At 38.7% G+C, this 25,665-nt stretch overlaps 4 protein-coding genes across 4 annotated transcripts; 1 reads left to right on the top strand and 3 right to left on the bottom strand.

Moving 5' to 3' along the window:
- The first annotated feature begins 363 nt into the window (after nt 1-363).
- Nucleotides 364-1,406, top strand: LOC120767734. Its single transcript, XM_040093942.1, has 4 exons — nt 364-546; nt 606-756; nt 815-1,092; nt 1,242-1,406. The coding sequence occupies exons 1-4, from the start codon at nt 364-366 to the stop codon at nt 1,404-1,406; spliced, it is 777 nt and encodes a 258-aa protein (XP_039949876.1).
- A 1,757-nt stretch (nt 1,407-3,163) lies between these two features.
- Nucleotides 3,164-7,319, bottom strand: LOC120767861. The gene is made up of 4 exons (XM_040094175.1): nt 6,987-7,319; nt 5,258-5,405; nt 4,760-5,034; nt 3,164-3,337 (listed from the first exon to the last, which is right to left on the bottom strand). Exons 1-4 carry the CDS (start codon nt 7,188-7,190, stop codon nt 3,212-3,214), a joined length of 753 nt encoding a protein of 250 aa, XP_039950109.1. The 5' UTR covers nt 7,191-7,319; the 3' UTR covers nt 3,164-3,211.
- Nucleotides 7,320-10,219: 2,900 nt separating this feature from the next.
- LOC120769012 lies at nt 10,220-14,078 on the bottom strand. The gene is made up of 3 exons (XM_040095856.1): nt 13,726-14,078; nt 13,492-13,633; nt 10,220-11,201 (listed from the first exon to the last, which is right to left on the bottom strand). Exons 1-3 carry the CDS (start codon nt 13,939-13,941, stop codon nt 10,303-10,305), a joined length of 1,257 nt encoding a protein of 418 aa, XP_039951790.1. The 5' UTR covers nt 13,942-14,078; the 3' UTR covers nt 10,220-10,302.
- A 2,404-nt stretch (nt 14,079-16,482) lies between these two features.
- LOC120767198 (sodium channel protein Nach) lies at nt 16,483-22,404 on the bottom strand. The gene is made up of 8 exons (XM_040092999.1): nt 22,242-22,404; nt 22,042-22,168; nt 21,669-21,953; nt 21,513-21,600; nt 17,704-17,789; nt 17,215-17,583; nt 16,769-16,875; nt 16,483-16,625 (listed from the first exon to the last, which is right to left on the bottom strand). Exons 1-8 carry the CDS (start codon nt 22,402-22,404, stop codon nt 16,483-16,485), a joined length of 1,368 nt encoding a protein of 455 aa, XP_039948933.1.
- Nucleotides 22,405-25,665: the final 3,261 nt, after the last annotated feature.

Here is a 25,665-nt window from a genome sequence, read left to right as displayed (position 1 = left end):
AAATGATAATTTTAGCTGATACTTAATTTGTTGATATAATTTTTGTAGACGTTTTGTCTCTTTGTAGCACTTCTAATAATAGAAAAACACAATGATAAGCCGGGAGCTAATTCGTAGATTGAAATAGCGGGGTGAGATAAGATCGCGCTACAAATATAATATATCTAACATAAGCTAGTTACTAGCAGCAGTAGCAGTGCACTTTAAAACTTTACTAGTATGTGTGCATCTAATAGACTAATATATATACAATAAACTAAAACGATCGTGAGTGTCATATTGTAATGGCAGAGAAAACGTTTGCGATCCATTAAGTAACGGCAGTTCGAAATTAGCGAGCGTTGGGAACAGTAGCCGGCTGAAATGAGTGAGAAAGTCGTTGAAATTTTAAACGCCAAAGAATGTGAAACAGTTGTTAGAAATGCGCTGAAATTAAGCCCAGATGAGAGTACAAAAATTGTCAGCTATGCTCTTGAGAAGGGATCGAATGAGCTCGTGGGTTTTATGGGTGAATATTTCAAGCTGCGCGTGCAAATAGCAGACGAGGTAAGCAAAATGCAGAAGTTCATTTCTTATAAAATATTATTATAATCATAAATGCTCAGCAATCACCGGAGGGTACGCGAGAGCTTTGTTGTTTTGTAAAATCGGTGCCCCTTTCGAACGAATTGCAACGTGCTGAGTGTGAGCGCAAGAGCTTTTTTCGCAAAGAGATCTGTGCCTACACAGCGATCTTGCCGAACATACAAAAGTATGGTGAGTATAATTTAGCATTTCGTTTCAATTTTGAAATCTTATTTCCGATTGCGCTCAGCCACCACAAAACTGTCTGCTGAATGCTACTATACGCGTGGTGATTTGTTGGTGCTTGAGGATCTCTTCGCTGCCCATCTAGGCTATCGGCATCTGGCCAGCGATGAGCCATATACGAGCCGGCATATCAAGCTATTTCTCACGCATTTGGCACAGCTTCATGCCGGCAGCATTGCATGGGAGGAAAAGGAAGGCGTCAATATCGGCAAGCAATTCGGGGATTCGCTATTTGAACTGATGTTAATTGCAGAAAATGAGTGGTACGTCACCGGCGCGAAGGTAAAGTGAAATTGAATTGAGTTCTAACAAGTTGAGGCATAGTCGCATTTGGCACATTATTTATATATGCATATAAAGGGTGTTTTTTGGCATGTGGTAGTCAAAAAGAATTGAAACGGATATAATTTAATGTTATGGCAAAAAATTAGCTCTTTTATGAAGATAAGGGTTTGCCATTATGTTTTCAAAATGGTTTTTGGCAGGTGACTGTCGCGTTTAGCTCGAATAAATTCCAGTCCAGCTGCCCAGTTTTCGATCACTTGTTGCAGCATTTGGGACCCTATCTCAGTAATGGCGTGCTAAATACTTCATAAAGTTATAGATAGGAACAACCCAACCTACTCAAAAGAATTTAGACCTATAAGCTTATCTTTCTTTCTGCTAAAAACGCGTTGCCATCTTAATAACGAGTAGGTGTCTACAGATCACTAGCAGTATTATGACCACCACTCTCGTTACAGTCCAGAATTGGGCATCGCAAGCAGGTCTAGGGTTGAACCCGGAGAAAACGGATTCCTCTATGGAGGTTCACTTCGATAAATGAGACATAACTCTCCCTCAAGGTCCGCAAAGTACCTTGGGGTAGTCTTGGGCAGCAAACTACTGTGGAAGCAGAACGTGAAAGAAAAAGTGAGAAAAGCTAGCAATGGTTTATATGCGTGTAGGCAGATGTTCGGCAAAACCTCGGGGCTCTCTCGCTCTCTCATGCACTGGTGCTACACAGTTATTATAAGACCATTTCTGGTCTACGGTGCAGTAGTATCGTGGACAGTCGTACGGAAATCCACCTACCGGAAGCCAATGAAAAGGGTTCAGAGGTTCGCTTTGCTGTGCATAACAGGGGCTTTAAGAACAACTTCAACTGCGACTCTTGAATTGGTACTAAACCTGCCACCTATAAAACTCTTCGCTGAAAACTGCTTAGCAAAATCGGCGGGACGACTACTGGCTGTAGATGAATTTGCATATAGAACCTTATAGCTCGGTGAATAATAGCGGCTGGGCAAACACCAACTACATGGTTCCACTTTTCAACTGGGAAAGAAGGTTCAAAGTAAACAAAGAAAAAGATGGATGGCGTAAAGGTATAGTAGCTACGCGCAACACTCTAAATATCTACATGGATGACTCGAAAATAGACGATGGAGTTGGTGTGGGAATATACTGCGCAGACTTAGGCATAAGACAACCTTTTAAGCTGCCTGACCAATGCAATATATTTCAAGCTGAGGCCTTTCCTATTTCGAAAGCCATGCAGCTGACCTCTAATGCACCTGCAGGCAATTCCATAGTCAACATCTACGTAGGCAGTCAAGCGGCCGGCAGTGGAAAGTGTTGCCAGAAGCAAGAAACTTCACTCCTACTGAGTGCCAGGCCACAACATCGTCGAGGGCTATGAAATAGTCGCCCAGATGCCAAGAATGGTGTACGGCTAACATCCGAAAACTTGATTAACATTGGAAAACCCAATTCCGGTCTTCTTTTTTACCCTGCTCTTGTGCGGCATCTCTGAGGACTCGGAACCGATCCATGGTTGGTCGAATTTTTAGCGCGGGTGGGTGATTACGTCGACCAAATATTGTTCAAAATGACCAACTCCGAAAAAAAGAAATTATATGTTAAAAAAACACCCGTTATATATAAATTACGTCCACAACTTGTCCGCAAAATTGCATTTAGATACATCGACATTTTTCATGGTATAGCAGTGCCTTCAACTTGTCAAAATTTTTTGTTGACTATCACAAAGTATCAACTTGAACTAAATAATATTTCAATTCTATATTTTATAGGGAATAATTTTCCTTGCGAAAAATTACCGAAAATTTCAAACACCAGAGAAACAATCACTCATCAATGGCAAGCTTTTTACGCTTCTTATGGACATGCAAAAGTATACGGAGCCCTCAACCACTTCACGTAATGTTTACGTACATCGTGACTCATGGGATCGAAACATATTTTTCAAGTTCAATACACAGCATGAACCCACTGCTTGCTGTATTGTTGACTTTCAACAAAGCCGATACGCACAGCCTGGCTTAGACATACTATTCTTTTTGTATGGCCAAACAACAGCGAGCGAAAGAAAGCTGCTTATGAAGGAGTATATCGAACATTATTTTTCCGAGTTGCATACCATTTCGTATACGTTGTCCATGTGCTGCGGCAGCTCTTCGGCAATGAACTTCTGCAACGTCTCACTTTGGTAAGCGGGGTGAACGCGGGCAACGGCTAAGACTGCCTGCAAGAAAATGGTACTGATAATATTCGAAGAAATCATTCTCAATATATGTATGTGCAAGTATATATACATATGATATTAGATATTTCGGAGTGTCTTGGTATTGGAGACAAGTAAAATCGTTAACTTTGACAGCTTTAAATATTTAATACCCTCCAAAGTTGCATATTTTATAGCTTAAAAGGTATACAAATTTCTTTGTCTTAATTTTCATCGATCAGAATGAATGACAGCAATATGCTACAGTGGTCCGATCTGACCAAATTGTTCGGAGATTGTAGTGTTGCTTTAAAAAATTAAAGAGTTTCCATACGAGAACTTGATTTTGATTGGATGCTATAGCGCTGATAAGGACCACTCCAACGGTTGCACAAGAAAGGTTATTCATCAATCGATGCTGCAGAGGAAAGCTCTGCAGCATAATGACCTATAAGATTGTTTGTGTTAGGTGAATTCTCCACAAGTTTCTTTAGCCATGCGACTCGACAGTGAAACTACACAGGCGAATTAAAAATGAAAATGCGCGCCGGGGTCTATTGCTCGGAGCCGGATTTCAGGCACCTTCAGGGGACTTTAGCTGACGGACTACAACTGTATCTTCCAAGCCATCCGTCTGACTATCGAACCAGTTCAGGAGATGCACAAGTAATGTTAAAAACGATACGTAATGAAATTTCCGAAAGGGCTGACAGACGGATCAGGTTGAGCTGGAATTTCTCGAAGGGTCTACAAAACATTTGTAATTTTAATGATAGTTCACAATCCACTGGCATGCGGAAGGTACTGGGAAGGAGGCATGAGATAGACGCCGAAATACCTGTTATACTTCTGTTCAGCCTTATCTAGAAATCGTCTTAGATATCTAGGAACTCCGCAGCTCCAGAGGCTAATTGAAGTATCAAAAGTAGATATCAAATCGCTCTTAAAGTTCGAAAAAGGATTTATGTCCTTCATGACAAATATTTCAGTTCAAATTAAACTGGATCTACATCTTGAATTATTAAGACGGGTAGGTAGGTTAAGGTTCCTGAAAGTGGTTTGTCAAATAAAGACGTTTTTCGTACAGAGACTTGAGTTTGGTCGATCAGTTTATATGACAAATATCTTATATATAACTAATTGTCCGATCTGAACGATTTGTTCGGAGATAATAAGGTTCCCTCCCTTTAGATAGTGATCTTTGGTAATTATCTTAGAAAAAGCAAAAATGTTAAGATAACCTAACAATGCTGGTAAAGCTGCCAGAAGATATGATAAAGCTACATGCGTCCCGAATACTTGATGCTTTTTATATGAATTGTTGAAATACATTGAACATCCAAACAAACTAAGAAAATTTTTTATTCAAAACTAAAAAAATCGATAAGATATATAGATACTAAGAACTATTGAATTATATGTACGAGTATACTTAACACTTACCCTCACTCCTGCAGTATAAAAAACCACATCGGGTGTAACTGTCATCTCTCTGAGCACATCGTTTAGCTGCGCTCCGATATTGACTTGATTTCGCGCTTCATATGTGATACTACATGCATGCATGGTGGCTAAGCTTTTCAATAGTACGTCCATCTGTGTTTGTGTTAGAAATTCCGCGGGATTCACCAGTGGCTCATAGCCCATATCGACAATATTTTGCATGACAAACAGATCTCTGCGCGTAAAGTAGCACTGAGCGCACCAGACCGTCGGCGCTGTAGCAGATAACAGACATAATTAAAAATCTCTATTAATGGATATAATATTATTAATGAGAATGATAACACAAGAGATAACATAAAAATGGCAATAAAAAGAAGCCAGCATATAATAAATATTAAAAACCAAACAATAGTGGTTAAAATTTATGATCAGTACGTTGGATCGATATTTGTAAATGATTTTTTTCCAACAAACCCAAATAATTGTGGTACTCACTCAATTTCCTCAACTCATTTAAGAGTTGCTCGTAGATCGCTGCTTCTTTGGTAAGCATGCCACAGGCTTCAATAAACGCCGTCATCTTGGGATTTTGATAAGGCAAGGATTTCACGAAGACTCTCGTTGTTTGAATTGTGTCGTTTGCCTAGAAGTAATAACAGAATTAGGTGCTTCGGTTTATGGAATTTTAAATTAATGAGTCTAGAGAGGAGCTCAGATGTGGATAATTTAATTATTGGCGTCTAAAATTGGTGAGTTAGATGTAGTGGATTTTTAGCTAATTCATACGTGTAGAGTTAAGTGTGGAAACTTCATGAGTGGTAAATATCCTTCAGCTTCCAATAAATAAGTGACAAAAAACGCTTCAACTTTCAAAGAAATGAAATTGTAAGCAAAATGGCCATAGTTCTCTCTGTCAAAACGAACTTCATAAGAAGAAAAAATGTTAACCTCGTCTAAACGGAAGCTTTAATACCCTATACAGATGCACATCTTAAAGGTATACAATTTATTTTTTTTGATTTTTAAAGGTCAGTTTGTATGTCCAAGGGTGATACACTGTTTTTAGCGACCCCACAACTTTTCGATACTTCAAAATAGTCCTCAGTTTCGGCGGTCATTCGACGAGAATTTCGTCCCAGCGAGCATTATTTTGAGATCTTAAAGAAGTAAATAGTCGCTGGGGTGCATATCTGGAGAATACAGTGGATGTGGAAGCAATTCGAAGCCTAATTCAGGGATATTTGTTTTTCGTTTTCACTGATTTTTGACACGTTGCATTGTCTTGCTGAAACAACACTTTCTTTTTTTTCAAATGCGACCGTTTTTCGGCAATTTCGTCCTATAAACGGTTCAATTATGCTTTGTAATAGTCGCTGTTGATAGTGCTTCCATTTTCCCTTGCGTCAATAAAAATTATTCCTTGCATATCCCAAGATACCGACGTCATAATCTTGCCAGCCGACTGTTGCGTTTTTCTTCGCTCGAATGTCTGACGATTGGACTTCGGTGCGATATTATGTTTCATCCATTATCACATACCGACGCAAAAACTCGGGTTTATTACACGTGAACACCTCCAAACACTGCTCCGATTCTTCAACTCAACGTTCAGTTGATATCTTTAGAGTATTCTCGAACAACTTCACTTTATAGTTCTCCAAAACTATTTCCCGAACTTTTTTATATTTTCGTCGGTAGCAACATCGCAACTGCGTTCACTGTCTTCGGTGTCCATATCACCTTGTGTCTGAGTACAGCAATCCTTGATAGTTGATTTTCCTTGGACAATGTCTTGAAACTCATCATCAAGCCAAGGTTTTGCTTCTTCTGTATTTTTTCCCGCCAAAAAGCATTATTTTATGAACATCCGAAATTATTTTTTTCTTTTTCTCAATAACAAAAGTTGCTTCACTCAAAATGATATAGTTCATAAACTAATAATCCGTCAGCTGTCAAATTCAAACACGGGTTTTTTCCAAGGTTAGGACTAACTAAAAAATTTTTAATTCCAGTAGGCTTAAATCAGGCCGGGGACTTTTCAGTTGATCTGCTACATATGTACTTTATATGATCTCCGAAGTTTTCTTTGGATGTTAAAACAAATCTTAGCAAACCAAAAAAAATTTGGATGTGTATTGTCCCTTAAAAATTGCAGTCGTTCATAAGAAACACCCTTTATGAGCGACACTTACCCATAGGTCAGTGCCACTCAAAGCGACATTACCTCTAGAAATTTATATTTTAATTCCAAGTGAAAATATTCGCCTAAGTAACCAGTTGGTCCACACTCTGGCGACACATTATATTCCAACAGCGAAGCCGCCACATTTGAATTCAATATATTGCTCAATATTTGCTCGACTTCGGAGCGTGAAAAGAGCTCATTTGGCTTATCAACACGTGCGAGCGTTGATGTCGTCGGACTCATTTTTATCACTTTTGCAAATGCTATTGTGCGAATGATAGACAATCAAAAAACGAGTCTCGTGAAACAAACTTGTATACTCTGCGCTCGTATCAGAAAAAGTTCACAAACACGTTCACGTCGTCGTAGCGTCTCCACAAGCGAATGGCAACTAAATCATGCCGTTAGTTTACTCATTACTTATACTAATCAGTTATAACCGAAGATAAAGAGTGATTTTTTTGTTTTTTTTATTTTATAAACACTAGGGTCAGTAGGAAATAGTCTCACAAAATTCTTGGTATTTGTGTATTACATTTTCAAATGGATATTACCGTGGGTATATACAAGATCAGTTATTAATCTTTCCTACGAATGGATTCAAACAGTGTTTTAAGAAAAATTTTACAACTCACAAACAAGAATTTTCAACCAATTTAATATCGTCTTATTAAAACTTAGCAAACTAATGCCGCTGACATCTGCTAACCCACGTCTTCGCTATGGAGTATATGGGTAACCCTGATTTCCGGCCAATATATGGTACATACAAGTAAAATATGAGGTAATGCTAATGGCTAGCCTATTCATAATTATAGGCCATTGGAGCCAGACTCGGCGTCACTAACGACATGGTATCATATTCGACCTTGTGCATGAACTAAGTTAGGAATGTGACCGAGAAAAGGAGATTCATGATAAGTAAAACACAAAGTTTTCATACACCAGTAAAGTGGATTGAATCTGTGATCGATAGTTCAAACGGCGAAATTTACTTATTCACCGATAGATCAAAGGTGGAAATAGGAACAGAAGCGGGCTTATTCTACAATAATCCATACACTCAAGGTCTGTAGCTTCTAAATAAATGACTTTTAGACCGAAATTGTGAGCATAACAGAAGGTACCAAGTAGGTTTCTATTCTAAGCAGCGAGTTCACAAACATTTTCTCCGTAGCGCCAATACTATATCTCTCCGTAGCGCCAATACTAAGTCTCATTGCGTTAGTTTATGCAAGCAGGCAATAAATAGATAAACAAAGTCTGATAGTGTTTAACGTGGGATCCTGCTGCCGACAGCTTAACTCCACGGTGATAAACAGTAGGTAACTGGATTATTGTCAACTGGTTACCCAGTCATATAGGAATAGAAGGAAATAAAAACGTTGACGAGCTGAGCCGCCTGCGCCGCTCGGTGCAGCTAGAAGCAATGTTTCCTTAAGCTGCCTATACTATTCAGCACCTTCTGGGATTGTTTGAAGCAATAGACCCTAGAAGAACACCTCAAGTTTTGGATAAGAACTTACACCGGACATACCAAAAGTTACTTTGGGGTAGTGTTGATGGGTGATAGAAGAAAAATCTTCTACTTCTAAGCCAAAAGGAACTTAGTACTAATAAACGGACATCTACTCTAAGATCCATTGTTTTTATGCTATAGTGATCCGATATCGAGGGTTCTGACAAATGAAGAACTGAGAAGCTAGTTAAATCGGCTGAGCCCCTCATGCTGATCATTTATTATGTATGAATATATAATTTATAGGGTCTACTCCTTACTGACTTCATGACAACTTAATATGCCCTGCTCAGGGTAAATTAAACATATATTTGGTGAAAGTAAAATTAATCAACACCACACCACAAGTCATTTGGATATTGAGATATCTTTAGAAAGCTCAACACAGTTGCTTCCTCCTTCCCCGAGAGACATTGTGATAAATATATTTAATAAACTCATAATTAGATACTTATTATTTTGTTGCATGCCAAATTTGGTGAGTTGCTCTTATCAATAGTTGACGATAAGCACACTTTATGGATACCATATATTATTATCTAGATCAACAGTTATATTTTGCTAACACCAGGTAGATAACTAGCAATATAATAGATCATTTGATAAAATTAGAAAAATTCTAGCAGATTTAATGTTAAAATTAATATTCATTGATAAACTTTTATACATACGAGTTTACATTATAAGATATCCGTTCATAGCCTACACCATCTGAATGAAATTTGTTTGACCTAAAAATTTAAACTTTTATAACGTAACATTGTATTATTGTAAAATAATTTAAGTAGTACGTAGGTTGCTATATATATTTCTGGCCTAATAATGTAAATAGGCATATTTATCAACGAAAATGTTTTTTTATTTTTTATTTATTTTTTTTTTGTCGATTGCTGTTTTGTTTCGGGCTCATACGCATAGATCCATGATTCCTCACCTGTGACGATCTTATAAACGTCTTTTGAAGCACCGCGATCGTATTTTTTCAGCATTTCCTTACACCAATCCACACGAGCCTTTTTCTGAGCGATTGTCAAATTGTGCGGGATCCAACGAGAACAAACCGTTTTTACGGCCAGGTGTTCAAGCAATATCGAATGTATGCTGGTGGGAGCAATGCATAGGCATGCCTCTATCTGAAGGTATGTCACATGACGGTCTTGCATTATCAGTTCACGTACGGCATCGATGTTTTCTGGCACAACGGCTGTTTTTGGACGACCTTCACGGAATTCGTCTTTGAGCGAGCGTCGGCCACGATTGAATTCGTTGTACCAGTTTTTCACAGTGCTATAGGATGGTGCTTCACAGCCATACAAAGATTTTAGTTCATCGATGCACTCTTGTCGTGATAATCCACGTCGAAAGTTGTGAAAAATGATCGCACGAAAATGTTCACGAGTTAATTCCATTTTTTGGCCGAGATGAATTTTTTAATTTCCTGTAAATAAAACAATTCACGATTAAATGGCAAAACGTTCTGAGTGATGTTATGCTAAAAAATGTCAAACTTTCCAATGGAAATGTCAGATTGCACCTGGCAACACTTAGTGTTGCTCTAGGCCAGTATATGTATATATAGCAGCCCTCGTAAGCACAACAAGATTTCTCAGTCTCATATCAGTACTTAAAGCCGAAGAGCTATTTGTAGTTTCAGACATTGATAACACACCTAAAATCAGATGCCGACTCAATTAAATTACTAGACTAGAGTTCTCTTAAAAAAAGACAAAAAACCAATTTCGGCTGCCCCGTTGCTTTAATATCTTTTACAAATACAAAAGACCTGATTTTTGAACTTTCGCTTTGTATCAAAAATCAAAAGCGACTAGTTCTCTCTTAACTTTCTTCACTCAAAAACTGCAATATGTCACAAATTTGTTCATCCATATACTTCCCAAAGTCGGGACATTCTTCCATCAGTTTTAATACTGCTTCAGTGCGTTCCACATGAACGTAAAAATTAGTAACAATCGCGCGTGGAACATGCAGAATTGTGCTGACAATCGCTCTGTAAAGCAAACCGAAAAACTGAAATTCCCAGTAAGATGCCAATAAATCGGAAAAAGAGAGCGGCACATCGGTCTGCGCAAATCCATTGGCGACACAGTCACCCTCCAGACAATCGTAATAAAAGCGCAAATATTCCATTTCACCCGCTTTTCTTGTAGCCTTATCTAGGTTCATAAACAATATGTATATCAGATCGATGGCAGGTGGACAGTAGCGCGCAGTTTGATAATCCACGAATATTACCGAACACTGATTCGCATTCGAAGTATTGTCGCTAAAGAAGATATTACCGCGCCAAATATCACGATGGCAAAGCACATTCTGGTACTTAGCAGAGCTTTTGGTCATGCTATACACGCTTGCAATGGCAGTCACAAAGCGCGCTTCAATGGATTTCCGGACCGAAATTGGTTGCGCTTCTAATTGTGATGTTACTAAAGTGCGAATGGCACGTAGCCCTGTGGTGTACCACGGCACTCGATGCGACACAGTAATCTCTTCGTCTAATTGTGGGCAGATGTCGGCAATACAAACGCCTTCTATGTGTTCGAGCGCTAAACTGGATGCGTGCTGTGCAGCTAAAGCTCGTAGCACCTTTCGCAGATAGTGGTCAGGTAGGCATGCTTCGGCTCTGGGATACAAGACATAACCCAACTTTTCCAAGTCTTCGAGCACTATGAGATCGTCGCGTGCATAGTAGCAGCGGGGCGACCAGACAACGGTGGCTGTAAATAAGGAGAAGTGAAAAATAACGCATTAACAACAACACTCACATAAGTATAAAGTGCCATATTAGCTAGAGGACTGTTACTTCAGCAGACAATATCAATCTTCTAAGGCCATTTCTAATTTAAAACATACATAGATACTTAATTGGTTCGAAATTACTTCATATTCAAGGCGGTCCGAATTGATCTTCACCAAAGCATGAATTCATTGTTACATGAGAAACCAGGAGTGCAAAAGGAGGACAAGTTTCCGGACACAGCCCCAGGAATATCAACAATCAAGAATTGGTATACTAAGGGTAGAATAGGTGAAGTGAGTATAGAAGACGGAGAACGCAGTGAACGTCCAAAAGAGTTGGTTACCGACGAAAACATCAAAAAAGTCCACAAAGTTATTATGGATGACCATAAAGTAAAGTTGTTTGAGATAGCAGGCACTCTGAAGATCTTAACTGAACGTGTGCATCATATCATTCGCGAATATTCGGATATGAGAAAGCTCTGTGGAAAGTGGGTGCCGCTCGAGCTCACTTTTGACCAAAAATAACGTTCACCTTTTTCTTTACTGGCGTAGACACCGCCTAGGCGGTTATAGCCGAATTAACAACAGCGCGTCAGACGTTTCTTCTTTTCGAAATATAGCGCCAATTGGAGATTTCAAGCGAAACCAGGTACTTCTCCACCTGGTAGAAGTCTTCCTCTTCCTATTGAAACTGAACTATTTTAGTCCATTCGGCTGACATGACCTACTCAGCGTAGCCTATGCCTCTTAATTCGCTGGACTATGTCAATGTCGTCGTATACCTCGTACAGCTCATCGTTCCATTGAATGCGGTATTCGCCATCTTCCGCAGAACCTTTTTCTCGAATACTCGTAGCGTCGACTCATCAGATGTTGTCATCGTCCATGCCTCTGCACTAAATAGCAGGAGGGGAATAATGAGTGACTTGTAGAGTTTGGTCTTTATTCGTCGAGAGACGCCTACTCAGCCCGAAGTAAGACCTGTTGGCAAGAGTTATTCTGCGTTGGATTTCAGGTTGACATTTTGTTGCTGTTAATACTGGTTCCAAGATTGACGAACTTATCTACGACTTCGAAGTTATGACTGTCAACAGTGACATGGAAGCCAAATGACGACTGCGACGATTGTTTGTTTGAGGACTGGCGATATTTCGTCTTGCCCTCGTTCACTACTAAACCCATTTTCTTCGCTTCTTTGGGAGGATGGAGTGATGTGTAGAAGTTCACGCAAGTGGGCAAAGTTCTCTGATTGACCAGAAATTATTCTTTTACATATGGCTCAAACAACTCACGACTTCCGGTCTTAGGCCAAGTATCCTCTTCGTAGCCAAAGAGCATCTGTTTGAAGGGAGCTAAAGTGAGTGTCGATGTGAATGAAACACGGCTTCATCATTTCGCTCCGAAGTCCAATTGACAGTAATCCGAGTGGACTGCACACCATGAACCGTGTCCAAGGCCTGGCGAAAAGAAACAGCCAAAGCAAGGCTATGACGTCTGTATCTTGTGATATACATTGAATAATTTCTACTGACTGCCTTGTAAAAGGAAGGACCATCAACAACGACTATTACACAGTGTTATTGGACCGTTTGGAAAATAAATTGTCGAAAAACGTTCGCATTCGTAGAAAAATAAAGTGAGGTTTCACCAAGCCAATGTACCTCGTCACAAGTCAGTGAAAATGTTGGTAAAAGAATGCTCGCTGCGAAGAATTTTCCGTCGAATGAAGAGGTGATCGCCGAAACTGAGACCAGTTTTGAAGCAAACTACAAATCTTACTACAAAAATGGTATAGAAAAGTTGGAGGGTCACTATAGTTCGTGTATCACCCTTTAAGGGTACTATGGTGAATAAAAATAATAAATTTTCGAATTTTTTACTATGATAAGCCCGGGACTTTTCAATTGACCGGTTTGCTTCGGTGAATCAGAACAATATTTTCCCATGTAGTAATTTGCAACTGTACATAAATTCCTCAATTACGACAAAGAGAATTACTCATACGCCAGCGCAAACAGCTGTGCCAAGGCGTATGAGTAATGAAAGAAATGAGTAGTTACATAAAATTTCTTTATTATTTACTTGCGTTGCAGATCCCAAACAAAACCAGGAAAAGTAAGTTGTGATGAAAGAATTTACAGTAAAGAATCTTCTGACAAGCCTCGAAATATAATTTAATCATTTTACGATACTCAAAAAGTACTTTGTTTTTGAAATAACAATTGCACCAGTTCTAGTATCAAGTTAATTGAAATAGTTACTCACAGTATCTGCGTAACTGCTGCAAGAGTGTTACATACAACGCCGCCTCTTTTCGATATATCGCCTCCTTATCTGGCTCTGCGTTGGCCTGTGGCACACGTTTGACGAAAGCATGCAGTTCGTGCATTTCGCGCCCAACAGTCAGCTAAGGTTTAGAAACAACATGCATAAAAATAATTTTGCACTCTTTCAGCCTAAAAGTATGCCACACATTTGGCTGTTAACGCCAAAACTTACATTTTTGTTTTCATCCGGCTCAGCGACGCTGTATTGCACCAACAAATGATAATATTCGCCAAGATAACCGTTTGCATTCTCCGCAGGCGTCAGTAGAAAGTCTTCTAGCCGCCACTTGAACTCCGTTTCACAGGCTTTCGCTAGAATTTTTTGGCATTCTTCGTTTGTTAGCAACTTTTTGGCTGCAGCTGGAGCACTTTTGTCTAACTCAGTCATAATTTTCGGTTTTCTTATGTAATACTAAAAATTCTTTTTTTTTGTCAAATAAAAATAATATAATTTTCCGTTGAATTTCACTACTTGAGCGTTACAAAGTGTATGGTTTTTCTATTTAGCTGCTCTATGTTTTGGCGACCGTCCAAATTCGTAGAGCTTCTCGAGTCAACTGTCCGCCGCCGATATTTAGCGAGCAATAAGTGCTATATATTGCATAAACAGATTCAGATATTTACATAAAAGTATGTATGTATGTATATATGGCGTTTGCTATTGTTTAATACAGCTGTTTTTTTATTTTGCTTTATTTTGTTGCCGGTAGCGTTAAAAGTGTTTACAAAGAAATTTGCTGTTGTTGTTTTCGGAACAAAATATCTAATTGCACTTCGCGGGTTTGATAAGAAACTTACATGCACAAATATGCAAGTGCAACTCCTCATACTCAAGGGTAGTAAACCGTCTAAAGTTTAGACTCTAAGCACACATTCTCCAACAAAAAAGCTTTCATATATATTTTCTGTTATACAATTTGCTTATTTGCGAAAAATTATAAGTACACTCTCTTCGACAATGATTTAAAGCCCTCTTAGCTTCTATATGCTATAGTAAACAATTAGAAAGCCTTTCTCGGAAGAGACAGAGCCGATATCGTCCTAATCCAATAAACTTGGCTAAGAAGTAGCGGCAGCTATGGACTAAGAATGATGAGTTTATTGCTGGCGGCCAGCAGTGCAAGTAAAATCAGAGCTTGTCTGTTGAACCGAAACGAACCAAAAGCTTTCCTCTTGCCAAATTTCAGAACATTGTTAGTGTCAGGCTCTAGGACGAAACCGGTGAATTACGATTTGTCTCTTGTCTAAGCAGTGTCTACACCAATAAAAAAGAAGAAGAAGTTTTATTTAATAGAAGATATTAAGCCTCTGAGATTCCTCTCACTTTATTAGGAGGTTCTATTCTTAAACCGGTGAACGCGGTGAATTATTTGGCGCTTATCCTGAATAGAAAGCTCTCATAGAAGCCAAACATCGTGGAGAGAACGAAGAAGGCATCGGTCGTCTTATATTGTTGTAGAGAAGTAATTGGGAAGAGGAGGAGCTCTCATTTCTGGCTATATGAAAGCGTTGTTGAGACAATAATGTTTAATGGCGTCGGTGTCTGATGGAGGGTGATTGTAAAAACCGCACTTCCTAAGCAGCTGGAGCGAGTTCAAAGAGTAACTATCATCGGCGTCTGTGGTGCCGTTAGAAAAGAGGTGCCATGAGCTTTTTCACGAATTCATCGAGCTTAAAAAGGAGGGTAGGAGGTGAAATCTTCAGTCGGAAGACTGCTATTAGATTTAGAGACGCTGTGTATGTGAAGAGCCCCGGACGGATACACGCTGTAATTCTGCAATACGTCAATTATATTCCTTACAATTTAGATCATAGCATTGCGGAACCTTTTCCTACTGGTTCCTTCCCTGCTAACATGTCAGGAATTCGAAGGCGGATTGAAGCCGTTAGAAAAGAGGTGCCATGAGTTTTTTCACGAATGCATCGAACTTAAAAAGGAGGGTAGGAGGTGAAATCTTCTATCGGAAGCTCTCGGATCAACATTAGTTTCAGCCTATCAGACCACTGTGGCGCTTTTCAAGCAATGGTTGCTGCCATCAAGTTGGCAGTAAATGTACTGTACGAAAGTACAGATTGCATTAGAGGCGTGTGCATTTACTCCGACAGCCGCTAACGCTCATAACTAGACAGAAACGTAGTACCTGCCGGCAACGGCCTTACCCCACGGCTTAAAAGCACATAGAGAAACCAAAACAATGCGTTCAACAGCGCCACATATAATACAAGTTTCTTGAAAGTATTATTTGGTTTCTATTGGTCAAGCGGAAGGGACACCTTTCAGGTTCGAGGCCGACCTAAAACCTTTGCCGTGCTATGGGTCCGACACTCGGCCGCAGTGTGACTCCACATTAAACTGAATTGTCAATTCTATCTGCTCTTATGTTGGGCAGTCGCCTCTTACGACAGCATACCTTACCGCTGGCAATTTCTACCCTCTGCCCGCTGAGAAAACAAGAAAGGCATGACCTCATCAGCAATAGCTTCAAGCTTCTTCCATATTAGACTTGTATGGAGCTCGGTCACAGCAAATTCACCGCAAACTACAAAGCCTATGACCTTGCGAAGGAGAGGTAGTTCTGGCGCAGAGTGAATCGTAGGAGACACTCCGAATCACTGGCTTTTAGCAAAGCCAATCTCGCCTCAATTGTTGGTCACTTGCTGCAAGACAGACGATGTTGGCAGCCACTCTTGTTAGATAAACGCTGTCAATAAGGGTGGTTCACGTTTTCCAATCCAAATACATGTGTAGTATTTGTATTGTTTTCAATGTTAAAAAAAAATCATAAAAACATTTGCCAAAGTGAATTTATTTATTAATTTCTCTAGAAGTAAGATAATCAGAAGCATGAGTACTCCTGAAATCAAAAGGCAAAGAAAAGTGACGCGAGTAGTCTCTGCTTGCATTAGTCATCATTTCAATAGTCATATTTTATGAAATCTGCAATTTTTGACGCATTTGTCGCTTCTCCGACAGCATGGTGCCATAAGGGCGTATTGTAATGTAATAAATTATCTCCACGAAGCTCAAGAGACTGGCGCCAACGAAAAGGCCGGTTGTGCCGCCAATGGATACTGAAAGAATCGCAATCAATTGAAGAAAGGTCAGTTAGGCTGAATTATATATAAAAATTGCAAAGATAATTGGGTAGACTTGTGCAAGAATAAGAGAGCAATAAATAAAGTCATATATATATCAATTAAAATGTATCGCATACCCACTAGATCCAACTTTCCACGCACAACATTTCGTTTGTAGCGCTCTGTGGGCAATTCAATAAGCGAAATCTCAACTTTCGCCAATGGATTCTGATTTTCAAAAATGCTGTAATAAAAATATTTATTTAAGTATAACTTCTGGAAGAATCACTGTTAGCTTTCGCAGTCGGCATTTGCAGACAAAATTGACTTAAAGTCGAGACTTCTGCTTGCTGAATAACAAGCTCTATGGTGGAACCTTCTTTAGGAGTATAAAACGAGCAATACATAATGTAAACCTTCTTTTGAAACATTATGCTAATCTTATCTCGAAAGAGTTCGAAACCCATGACACTTCCACACTCTTAAATATCCGTCAATGCGACTCGCATACAGCACGAGTGTCTAAACAAAAACCACTATCTGTCAAATGCTGACTGGGTTGTCATATTAATACATTGTTTACTTTTCTTTGCTGTCATGCACCGTAGAAATGTCAACTTCTGTGCAGGAGGGCAGACAATCACACACCAGCCCCTTACGTCCACGTGACCACTTGGCGATGATAACCGATAAGTCTTCGTAATTGCGATTCAAACACTCCAGCCCGTCCATATTGCACATCTGCCAATCGGGTGTGTTCGGCGAAAGATGACTGGAACAATTGCAGAATTCGATCTGGCGATCCTTGCGACACTGCACCGTGCAAGCGGAATAACTGTAGTAACGGTGTACGTCCAAATTATTTTCATCGCTAAAGCGACAATTGCGCTGAGCCACACTCGTTTCACGAATTTGATCGTCGTTTTGAATGTCTCGCTTGGAGATGTGGCGACTAAGAGGCAAAGATTGATAAACTGTTAGTTACCTTTTAGTTTTTTAGGAGATATTACTGAAAATTGTGATAACTGAAGAACTGATATACATATGTATATATTTTAAATGACAAACTTACACAAATGACACGTACGGCCCAACTAATAAGTAATCCGTTTTTGGTGTAACAAAAGTGGGCACCTCCTCCTCACCAAGTATAAAAACCTTAAATTAGACAAAAACGGAGAATATAAAAAGGTTAGAATATAAATACTTCAAAAGTCTAGGGTATGTAATATTTATAATTTTGAAAAAAGCTCATTTTTTAATTGAGATACTTTAAGTAAATTAGGCTCCCTAAAATATATTAACTTTGCATACAGGATAAGTTAGGTGGCACACTTTTTATTTGCCCATTACTTTTTAGATATCTCGAACGAAATAGGATTGATTGTGGCTACTTCGTCTGCCCTTGACTTTTATTTATCGTGATAGAGAAAGCTACTTTTGAACAAAATTGTAGGCGCTTGAACAGGAAGTGTAGGAAGGAAGGAAGGCCCCTCCAGTAAGGGTGATGTCAAGGACGATGTGCCTTCTCAGCTCTGTGTCACGTAATCTAGGCGTGTCCAGGTTAGGCATCGGTAGGACAGGCACAGCTAATTTGAGTTTTAAATTGTGGGAAAGTACGCTGACGGGTCGCGGGAATTTAAGAACTCTACGGCGTATATAGTAGCGTCGTCAGTTATCATCACCGTGACTATTGAGATGTAGATGCGCTCAATTTACCTAGATCTTGCTCTAATATTCTTTTATTCATTTTTTCTACCAATTTGATTTTTGTGCGCAGTGATAGCTATTTCTCACAATTTCTCCTTGTAAGCCAGGTTCTTATAATCTCGAAAATACCTCATTAAATAAGGTTATCTTCCGATTTAACAACATTGCTATATAAATAGGTTATCAAAGGTTATTTGGCCGTTGGTATCCGTCGGCATGCGACATTTGCTGACCGCGAGAAGTATTTGTGCGAAGAGTTTAGAATCCTGATCATTGAAAATCCAGTTCTTCAATATCTCTCTTGTGCGCCACTGTGCATTCGTCTCACACAATCAATTTGCACCATTGAAATAGAGCACCGCGACTTTTACTTACATATGTATGTTGCAAATAGGCGTTTCTTCACTTGCAAGGTTCAGCGGGAGCTTGAATACTGAGTGTGCGGTTGTGCCATCACTTAGGAAAGTTTGCGACTATTCCAGAGGACGCAAAAGCCAACACAACCACTGTGCCAGCAGCAAGTTTAGCAAAAAAGTTTTGCCATTGCCCCCTGATGCGTCCAAGAAAAAAACCCTTGCCCGCTAGCTACGCGGTTTGTTATTAAATTGAAAACTTGCCTTTGCTCCGTAACAGAAGCTCTGCTTGGTTCACTTGAATTCCCAAAAGTCGCAAAAATGTGTAGCGCCTCATTGGCTAGTGTTATCCCTTGGCAAAGCCGTTTTATACTTGTCTCAAAGTTGCCGGCGGTTAGAGCATCCGCAGATGCTTATCATAATCGCAAAGAGCTGACCGGCACAACATGGCATCATCCATCGTTTCGTCCCAGTAGCCGTCGCCTTTACGTGACGTTTCCATTCTTTTCGTGACGCATTCCATGTGTGAGGGTTGTAATAAGCGGAACATCGACTCGGCCTGACAGGTTTGCCTCTGTACAAAAACATGCGCTAGCCGTTTGGAAGGTGCACAGCAAGATCCCTTTTATGTAACGGTAAACCAATTATTCCTTATGTCGCTTTGTTACTACTTACTATCAGCTCAGCCAAAATATGTAGATCTTATCCTTTGGGTTGATCGTAGGGTTACTCTCCTGTCTCACGGTGAAAATGGCATGGTTATCTACCTTATATATATATATATTTTTTTTTTTATATAAAAAAACATAAAAAATTATAAATCGCATGCGTCCGTCTTCAATGTTGGTCGAAGACTGCAGATACGAATTAGTGCGCGGCCACGCACTGAGCGATGAGCGACGAAATTAAAACATATGAAATGCCATTGAAGTGGCCACGCAGTAAGCGATGAGAGACTGAGCGACTGAGCGATTTCTCTGCGACTGAGCGACGTCGCTTAACAATTAAAACATGTTCTAATTTTCAGTTGACTGCTGAGCGACGAACAGAAAGAATGGACAAATTTAACATTGAAATGCTTATTTCTGAGGTGCAAAGCTACCAAGTTTTGTGGCAGGATAGCCACAAAGACTTCAAAAATAAAAATATCACTGACAACATATGGAAAAAACTGGGAGAAATATGTGGTTGGTCTGGTGAATGTTTTTTTATTCATAAAAAAAATTGATTGTTAACATATTAACATGAACATCAAGCAATATATCAAAAGATTGTATAGACATACGTAGATATTGAAAGAATCTATCTGGAAATTTAGGTAGATTTTGATATAAATGATTAAATTCACCGAACCTCCATCTTATTTGGTTTATAGGATGAACCCCATACTTTCTTTTTTTATACGTAGCAAGATTCTATAAACATGATATCTTTTTTCAAGCAGTAATATACGCTGTACAGCCCTTGGCAACGGCATTTTAGCAACTAATCGCTCAGTAAAAAGCCATACGTCGCTCAAAAGGCCGCGGCCTTAGGCGACGTGGCCATTTAAAGCATCGTGTCTTTTTTTTTTGGAAAAAGTTATGTACATTATACGCGAATCCATTTTCATGGATTATATATTTCCTCATGGAAATCGCTCCAGCCGTTTAGTCGTAAAGAAATAACAAACCTACACACTCACAAACTTTCGCCTTTATAATAATAGTGTGATAATAACCCCTCAAAAATAAGTCATAAGTAATCAAATTTAAAATTCAGCATTACCAGTCAATTCCGTTTCTTCTTCCGTCAACGGAACCAAGGGAGAATTTGTTGCAGAAAATCATTCGTTTCTTTCGCAATGCGATATGGCACTAAGACTGGTTGAACCTAGTTATAGTCGGAAATTTTGGCATATGATGAACCAACATTTATCAAATTAATTTTTATTTTGTTTGAAAAAAGGATATATGTATATAAGGTTTTCGTCGAAACCCCAGTCGAATCAGTTACTCTTATAGCGTTCCTTCGAACAATAAACGATGAGAATTTTGTGCCCAATTCTGTCAGTGTGTTCATAAAGGTTTGCCATTTCATCATGTCACGTTTCATTTTTGTCTAATGGTTGAAAATTGTTCAAGATTAATAACTAAATTAATATTATAGCTTCGCCAACAAAGAAAATTGGGGTGAGTCAAATCGTTATGTGGTTTAGGAAACGCCATTGCATCCCCAAAAATTGTCCCTTTGGTTAGGATTGTGGTATGGCGGTATCTTTGGGTCATATTTCTTCTGGATTATAACACCCGGAATTTGATGAAATTGCCGCGGACAATCTATATTTCTAACAAGACCGGGCGCCACTCCATGTTTCACGTCCATTTTTAGACTCATTCCGTACAAAGTTTGGCGACTCGTTAATTTCGAGAAATGACCCAATCAAATGGCTTCCAAAATCAAGCGATTTAACGTCCCTAGATTATTTTCTCTGAGATTATTTTCTTGTTAAAATAAAAGTTTACGCCAATCAAGCAGCAAGTTGTGCTCGAAGACAACATTCAGCGCTCTATAGCCGGGTCATCGAGAATTGGCGTAAACAGATGAAAATTGAAAAAATGCAAATTTGAGTTTTTCATTTCATTTTAACAGCTTGTTGTTCATTTTGGTAGACCCTGTATATATTTTATAGGGTCTCCGACGTTTCTTTCTGGGTGTTATAAATTTCATGCCTAACTTCACCCTGTTCCGGGTATAAATATGGAATATCTATTGGTTAAAAAATAATCTCATTTCGAATTTTTCGAAATTTTTAATATTATAAGTTTTAAGCACTTACAGTGGCTTCAGTGTGCAGTTCCATTTTCAAGGATCCGGGTCCAGTATAGCGATTTGAGTACATATTCAGCTTGGGGCCATTGTTTTTACTGAAATTCGAAAAAGTGTTCAGTGCGTGAAGAATGTAAATTCTTTATTTAAAACAAACAATACACACCCCGCCTGTAAAGAGTTAATGGCATAACAAATGCCCAGTTCCGTTTCCATGCGATGGAAATATTTACAGCACTCAAAGGCCTTGTCATTCCACATACAATTTTGTATCGAGTCCTGACAGCTGCTGCGCACCAATTGAGCGTAATAAGAGAAATTCGAGTAAAAGCAGTTTTCCGCCGGCTCCTCACCGCCACATTCATGCACGGTGTGATAGGATTCGCCACGAAAGAATGAAATCTCGCTAAGCACTTCCTCCAAAGTGAAGTCATGATCGGCGCCCCAGAGCCTGAAAAAACAAAAACAAAATTGATGAAAAGTGTAAATTTTTCAAATGAAAGCGTAGAGAAGATCATTTCGGGCATTTTAAAACTTACTGCTCCGCCACTTCCTGTATGCGATCCATGTTCTTTGATTCACAAACAACGATTGCGGGAAAATTGGTGTCCCAATCGCGATAGGAACTCTCCACCACAAAACTGATGGCATTGTGCTCAAAAGCATCTAGAGGGCGTAGCAATATTAAATAAATATGAGCGATTCATTGTGATATCATGAAAGGAAAATGAACATTTACCCAATGAAGCTTTTATCAGCTGCCACGAAGCCATCCACGATGCCACTAGGCATAACGCCCAAAACAATCGCTCTAGCCATGATGCATCTTTGTCCACTATGAATTTTGCTCCATGCAATGTTGAGTTTTTGAAATACTCCTCAACAAGCTGACGTAAACGCATATTTTTTTCTCTTTTGGTATACCGTGAAGGATCAAGTGATTTCAATGAACGCCAAACGACCAATAACTCGTGGCGATGTATGGCTATGCTCAATCAGGTCAGAGCTTGACCTCACTTACGTAATTTATTATGCACATTCATATCTTATTCGAATCAGGTTATTAAATTGTTACAGCAAACAATGGAACAGGTGTTTCAATTCGCATGAAATTAGCAGTATAAGCTCAACCCCTGAAATCAAAGGTGCACGGCGTCTGAGAGTCTGTGCCCATATCCATTTTTTGGTGCGTGGTACATAATCGACATACAAAGCAATTTGTTCCACTTTTCGCCGCTGGTTACCTTTTATCATTTGCCGTATTAAGTTGTTCAAGATTGTTTTGAATAGTGTTCTCCGTGCTTCTTTCTATCGATTGCACTAAAATAAAGTATGATTTGCATCTAGTGGTTCTTCTCTCTAAATAAATGCACGTCGTCCATGTATTTTCGGAAATACCCGTGACCGGAACGCATCTGTCTTAAGTATAGTTGCCCTCGCCGTGTTTCCTACCGTACCACATCTATGTACATACCTTTGATTACTTTGACGGCCTTTTTATCATACACCATCTATGAAAATTCTATAAAGCCTTACTTAAAAAGCCGAATATCTCGAGAAGTATTAATGATAGCGATTTTGACCTCGGACCTTTTTTATAGCAAATAAAATTTCATACAAATTTATCATGATCATTTTTTCTATAGCTCCTGTCATTTACGAGATATATACAAAAAACTGCGAAATTCTTGGAAAAATCGGGTTTAGAGCCCCGTACTACCTCGTCGGTGTGAGTTACGACTTTTTTGCACTGGGCACTTTTGTAGAGTGAACAATTCTGAGAAATATGCGTCTACAGTCAAAGAGATGCCATAAAATATGTACCTCTGATCTGTAGGAATTTAAAGATAAAAACTCACGATTGTGGTGTATTTTCTATGGAAAATTTTTAAATGTCTTGGTCCAGTTCTTAATGTTAATATTAAGGGCTAAAATTTTCAGGGAATTTTTATTAGGGTATTTCCAAAGAAATTTCGTGACAGGACTGAAAAAAATTAATTGTTCAAAGAAAAACACCCTTAGAACTGAACGATCGGAATCAAGTTCTTGTGTGGAAAACTTTCACATTTGACGATATATCTTCACGAAATTTGGTATGGATTATTTTCTAAGGCAACAATGTAATCTCCGAAAAAATTGTTCAGATCGGCTCACTATAGTATATAGCAGCCATACAAACTGGACACATATGTAGTTACTAAAAAAAATGCACCTGTGAAGGGTATATTACCTTCGGTGCAACCGAAGTAAACGTTTTTTCTTGTTTTTGATTTAGTTAACAATAATATTTCCGCTATTTAATTGTCGAAAATATGTATATGTAAATAACGTCTTTAAGCATCAGTAATCCGTTTATTCTGATTATATTATTTATATTATGAACTACATAAATGGTAACTTAAAGGACCAACCATGATGAGAATACATACTTTCAAGACAATCTATCCGAGCATATTCAAAAGTCAAGCACTGGTATAAGTAAAAATGTTGAACCTCTTTGAGAAAGGGTACAAGAGGCAATAACTCCAAAAATATCACAAAACGTTAAGGTAAACAAGTAAGAAAGAGCTAACACATAACACTCTTGAACTTGTAGGAGTCAAAGCCACCGAAATACATACCTTAAAATGTGAAATGTCAACCAGAGAATCGGAATCTACTCCAAATGAACTGCGAGACGCACAACAGTCGGAAAACTTTCATGAATTAAAAGAGTAAATATCTTTTAAAGGGCTTTATTGCAGTCAACGATCGACCTATTTGATACTTCCTGATCTCATCGCGTTCAAGGCCAATAACCGTCATGTTGCTTCCTTTAGTGACCTAATTACAAACGTATTTTATCGATTACATACACCAAATTGCAATATTCAACCTTTATGTGAGTTTTGAATGTGAATTATTGTCTAATGGTGAATATAATACGATCCATGTGTTGACAACTTCGATATTCACTGTTCTAAATTGAATGCTGAATGTTCTGCCATTTTCGTCTGGTGAGCGTCACCGATAGAGTAGATATCCATCATTTGTAGTTTGTAGTTCCGAAAGAAAAGCATGTGTATACATAGTATTTCGTGCATTTATTGTCAGACATACAAACCGAAGTGGAATTGTGGTGTCCATGTACCATATTGGTTTTCACCATTTCGTATAATACTGGATTTTTCTCTGCATCAGGAATTTCCGCAGAAATGAGTTCATCAATTTGATCTGGTGTAGCCACCATCCACCATCCAAAGAAGAATGTGTACGTGCGACAAACCTCTCTTTTACCACTCAACAGAATGCATCTGGCATCTAACAGCACCACATATATGTACGTTGCTTCAAGATAAAGTCCATCAAGCATCGTAACTGTTGTTACTTTGATCACTTTGTGTGAAACACACATAAAGTTTTTCAATAATTTTTCTTTCGAATAGCCGGAATAAAAGAGGAAGCGGCCGAAATTGAACGATTCAAATAATTTACAAGTCAAAATATTGAAAAACAAAACAAACAAAACTTGAAAAAAATTTTTATGGAAAATAGTTACTTTTTGGAATTTTCCAATTTTCCGACTTTTCCTCACAAAAAATAAAAGGTATTTTTATTTCTAATCCTTCCCCGATCCACATGGAACAACCTCTGAAAATTTCATCAAGATTGGTGCAGTCATTCTCTTAGCGTTACTAACAAACAAACATTCATTCGTTTGTATGGAAAAAATAAAAGGGCTGCTTTTAGGGGTTTTCCGGCAACTATTCGAAGTTTTCTTCCCGTAAAAACCATCCTTGAACCTCAACGAACATTTTGAAAAAAGAATTAACAAAATTGGTCCAGGCATTGTTGAGTTATGCGCTTAGCAACACATATTGCGATCACGCCCATCTACGAACTCGATTTTTTTTTTTGTACTAAGAAACCGTTAAATCAAGTTTCATCAAGATATCTCAATTTTTCTCAAGTTACAACTTACACGGACGGATGGACGGCCAAACGGACAGATAGATAGTTAACCGGATTTCAACATCACACAATTTCTCATCATCCTGATCATTTATACAAGTTTATATATATATATAACCCTATATCTATCTCGACTAGTTTTAGGTGATACGTACAACCGTTAGGTAAAAAGAACTATAATGTTCTCTGTAGCAACAGGTTGCAAGAGTATA

Source organism: Bactrocera tryoni, chromosome 2, assembly GCF_016617805.1.
Source record: "Bactrocera tryoni isolate S06 chromosome 2, CSIRO_BtryS06_freeze2, whole genome shotgun sequence".
In the NCBI taxonomy this organism is placed as follows: Eukaryota; Metazoa; Arthropoda; class Insecta; order Diptera; family Tephritidae; genus Bactrocera; species Bactrocera tryoni.
This window is presented reverse-complemented; position numbering and strand designations above follow the sequence as displayed.

Coding starts and splice junctions, on each gene's coding strand:
- LOC120767734 (XM_040093942.1), top strand. CDS start 364: ATGAGTGAGAAAGTCGTTGAAATTTTAAACGCCAAAGAATGTGAAACA. Junction 757..814: donor GCCGAACATACAAAAGTATG/GTGAGTATAATT, acceptor GATTGCGCTCAG/CCACCACAAAACTGTCTGCT. Junction 1,093..1,241: donor GGTACGTCACCGGCGCGAAG/GTAAAGTGAAAT, acceptor GCAAAAAATTAG/CTCTTTTATGAAGATAAGGG.
- LOC120767861 (XM_040094175.1), bottom strand. CDS start 7,190: ATGAGTCCGACGACATCAACGCTCGCACGTGTTGATAAGCCAAATGAG. Junction 5,406..6,986: donor TAAAATATAAATTTCTAGAG/GTAATGTCGCTT, acceptor TATTACTTCTAG/GCAAACGACACAATTCAAAC. Junction 3,338..4,759: donor TTTATACTGCAGGAGTGAGG/GTAAGTGTTAAG, acceptor ATTTTCTTGCAG/GCAGTCTTAGCCGTTGCCCG.
- LOC120769012 (XM_040095856.1), bottom strand. CDS start 13,941: ATGACTGAGTTAGACAAAAGTGCTCCAGCTGCAGCCAAAAAGTTGCTA. Junction 13,634..13,725: donor AGCCGGATGAAAACAAAAAT/GTAAGTTTTGGC, acceptor TCTAAACCTTAG/CTGACTGTTGGGCGCGAAAT. Junction 11,202..13,491: donor GCAGCAGTTACGCAGATACT/GTGAGTAACTAT, acceptor CCTTATTTACAG/CCACCGTTGTCTGGTCGCCC.
- LOC120767198 (XM_040092999.1), bottom strand. CDS start 22,404: ATGCGTTTACGTCAGCTTGTTGAGGAGTATTTCAAAAACTCAACATTG. Junction 22,169..22,241: donor GCTGATAAAAGCTTCATTGG/GTAAATGTTCAT, acceptor TACGCCCTCTAG/ATGCTTTTGAGCACAATGCC. Junction 21,601..21,668: donor ATTAACTCTTTACAGGCGGG/GTGTGTATTGTT, acceptor TTCGAATTTCAG/TAAAAACAATGGCCCCAAGC.